The sequence below is a fragment of the Microtus ochrogaster genome, linkage group LG12 (genome assembly GCF_000317375.1).
Source record: "Microtus ochrogaster isolate Prairie Vole_2 linkage group LG12, MicOch1.0, whole genome shotgun sequence".
Lineage (NCBI taxonomy): Eukaryota > Metazoa > Chordata > Mammalia > Rodentia > Cricetidae > Microtus > Microtus ochrogaster.
In genome coordinates, this window is record NC_022036.1 from 4381201 (window position 1) to 4383667 (window position 2467).

General features: G+C 42.0%; 1 protein-coding gene across 1 annotated transcript; it reads right to left on the reverse strand.

Moving 5' to 3' along the window:
• Positions 1–1087: 1087 nt before the first annotated feature.
• LOC101990073 (olfactory receptor-like protein OLF3) lies at positions 1088–2041 on the reverse strand. The gene has a single exon (XM_005363806.1). It carries the CDS (start codon positions 2039–2041, stop codon positions 1088–1090), a length of 954 nt encoding a protein of 317 aa, XP_005363863.1.
• Positions 2042–2467: the final 426 nt, after the last annotated feature.

A 2467-nucleotide genomic window follows, 5' to 3' on the forward strand; every position in this document is an offset into this window, starting at 1 on the left:
CCTCAGTATTTCTGCTTCCTAAGAAATAAAAGTTGAAATGACCTTCACATAAAGGCTTCAAAAATGGAGGGAGGAGCTCTTTATGAATAAAAATGTCATGAAAAGATTGACCAAGAAAAGTCACAAACATGTGTCCAAGGGAAACAGCCACATCTGAGCAGACACAGCATCTTATTGTGTCTTCCTTTGTGATGGTGAAATGCAGGTAGTATGTATGTATTCTTTTTCTTCGAATATGGCAAAGGGCAAACAAATATTGTCATTGATATCTTATACATTATATCATAATTTTTGTTATTTATGCTTTTACATTTAGAGAAAGAAAGGCCTTGTCAATTTCTTAGCAATTAATCTAATCCAATCTTTTACATTGATACCTTTTATATATGCAACAAATTCGCTTTGGAATTAGTTGAATGTGGTCTATTAATATTTTAATGTTTTGTTGGTCAGTTGTATCCTTGTATGTGAAAACCTTTGATTAACTCCCTTTAAGGGTTAGGTAAGAGCCTCAGTTTACCTTTCTGCAGTGGAGTGCATTAATTGAATGTTAATGCTGCGTGTAGATGATTGTACTCAGAAGCATCTTAAAAGCTTTAACAAACGTTTCTTCCAAATGGTGACTGCCTCTGATTACCTAGATTATGCATTATTTGAATCAACCAACATGGAAATGCATTTCTGGTTCCCTGGATACACCATAATCTTCTCTGAAAGGCATTGACACACATGCATGTACAGGATATTTTGTGTACAAGGTAGGTTTCAAGAAAAGGATCATGACTTCAACAATGCAACAAATTGAAACGGTTAGTGGTTTCTTTTTTCTTTTTAATTGTCATATCATAAAAATTGAGACTGATAAATGGTGTTATCTCTGTGACAGCAGTGCTTAGTTCCACTGTCCACTCTGCTGACACAGAAATACACCCACACCACACATCCCAGCACAGCCACTGAGCCTCCTGCATAACATCACCAGTCATGATGCAGCAGGTCTACCTTTGTTTCCATGGCAATGACTGTCATATCTGAGTTGGGAGCAGAATAGAGGTAAAGCCTTTTTTCCAGTGATTCTCATGATTCCTCAGGTTTTCAGTTTTGATGCGAACCCAGAGAACTGTCCCAGTAGTTTCTGCCAAGCCCCCTTCACCTCCTTATTCCTCAGACTGTAAATCATGGGGTTCAGCATGGGTGTCAAAATTGCATAAAACAGAGAAATCAACTTCTCCTGAAGGACAGAGGGGCTTGAGCGAGGCTGGATGTAGATGAAAATGGCCATGCCATAGCACAGGGCAACCACAGTGAGGTGGGAGGCACAAGTGTGGAAGGCTTTCCTTCTTCCCTCTTTCGACTGGATCTTTAGGATGGTGGAGATGATTTGGATGTAGGACAGGAGAACCAGGCAGAATGGGGTCATCAGGAGGATGATGCTAGATACCATAATAGCAACTTCATTGGTAGACGTATCCACACAGGCCAGCCTCACCACAGCAAGGAGCTCACAGGATATATGATCGATGTACACATTAGTGCACATGGGCAGTTGAAAGGTGATAGCAGTCTGCATGACTGAATTGATGGAACCACTGACCCAAGATGCAAGAGCCATCCTACCACACAGTCCTGCATGCATAATGGCAGAGTATCTCAGCGGATTGCACACTGCCACATAGCGGTCATAGGCCATCATCGCCAGTAGCACAAATTCAATCCCTCCCAAGCCCAGAGAAAAAAATAACTGTGCTGCACAGCTCAGAAATGGAATTGCTTTGTGTGTGGCAAGAAAATGAGCCAGCAGCTGAGGGACTATGCTTGTGGCATAGGACACATCCACAAGCGACAGGTTGGTGAGAAAGAAATACATGGGAGTGTGGAGTCGGCTGTCCAGTCTGATCAGAAGAACGATGAGGAAGTTCCCCAGCACTGTCACCAGGTACATCAGCAAGAACAGGACAAAGAGGGAGACTTGAGTGTCCCAGTTACTTGACAGGCCAAGGAGGATGAATTCATGCGCCCATGTCTGGTTGTCTGTTCCCATTGAAAAACGTCAGTCTGCAGTGAAAGCCAAACAGATGCTCATCAGCACAGAAAAGAATGCTTTTGATTCACTTGTGTAATATACCCATATGTCATTAGTTGGGCCAATGGTCTTTTTTGAAAGCCTTCAATCTTTTCACCCTTTATTTAACTTGGGGAAGGGAATGTGGTTTTTCTTTTCACCCTTATAATGTGTTGTTCTTAAGAATCTATCCTCAAGATGCGCTCAAGAGATGGGTCAGGACGTGGTTTCCAACACCTACATGGTAGCTCACAACCATCTGTATTTCCTGATCCTGGGGCTCTAAAACCTTCCAACATCTGCAGGCACCAGACATGGCAGTCTTATGGTGCCCTTACATGCTTGTATCCAAAACACTCACACAGAAACCAAATTAAAAAATTTCCTAAAAACAGAGATCCTATA

Coding starts and splice junctions, on each gene's coding strand:
- LOC101990073 (XM_005363806.1), bottom strand. CDS start 2,041: ATGGGAACAGACAACCAGACATGGGCGCATGAATTCATCCTCCTTGGC.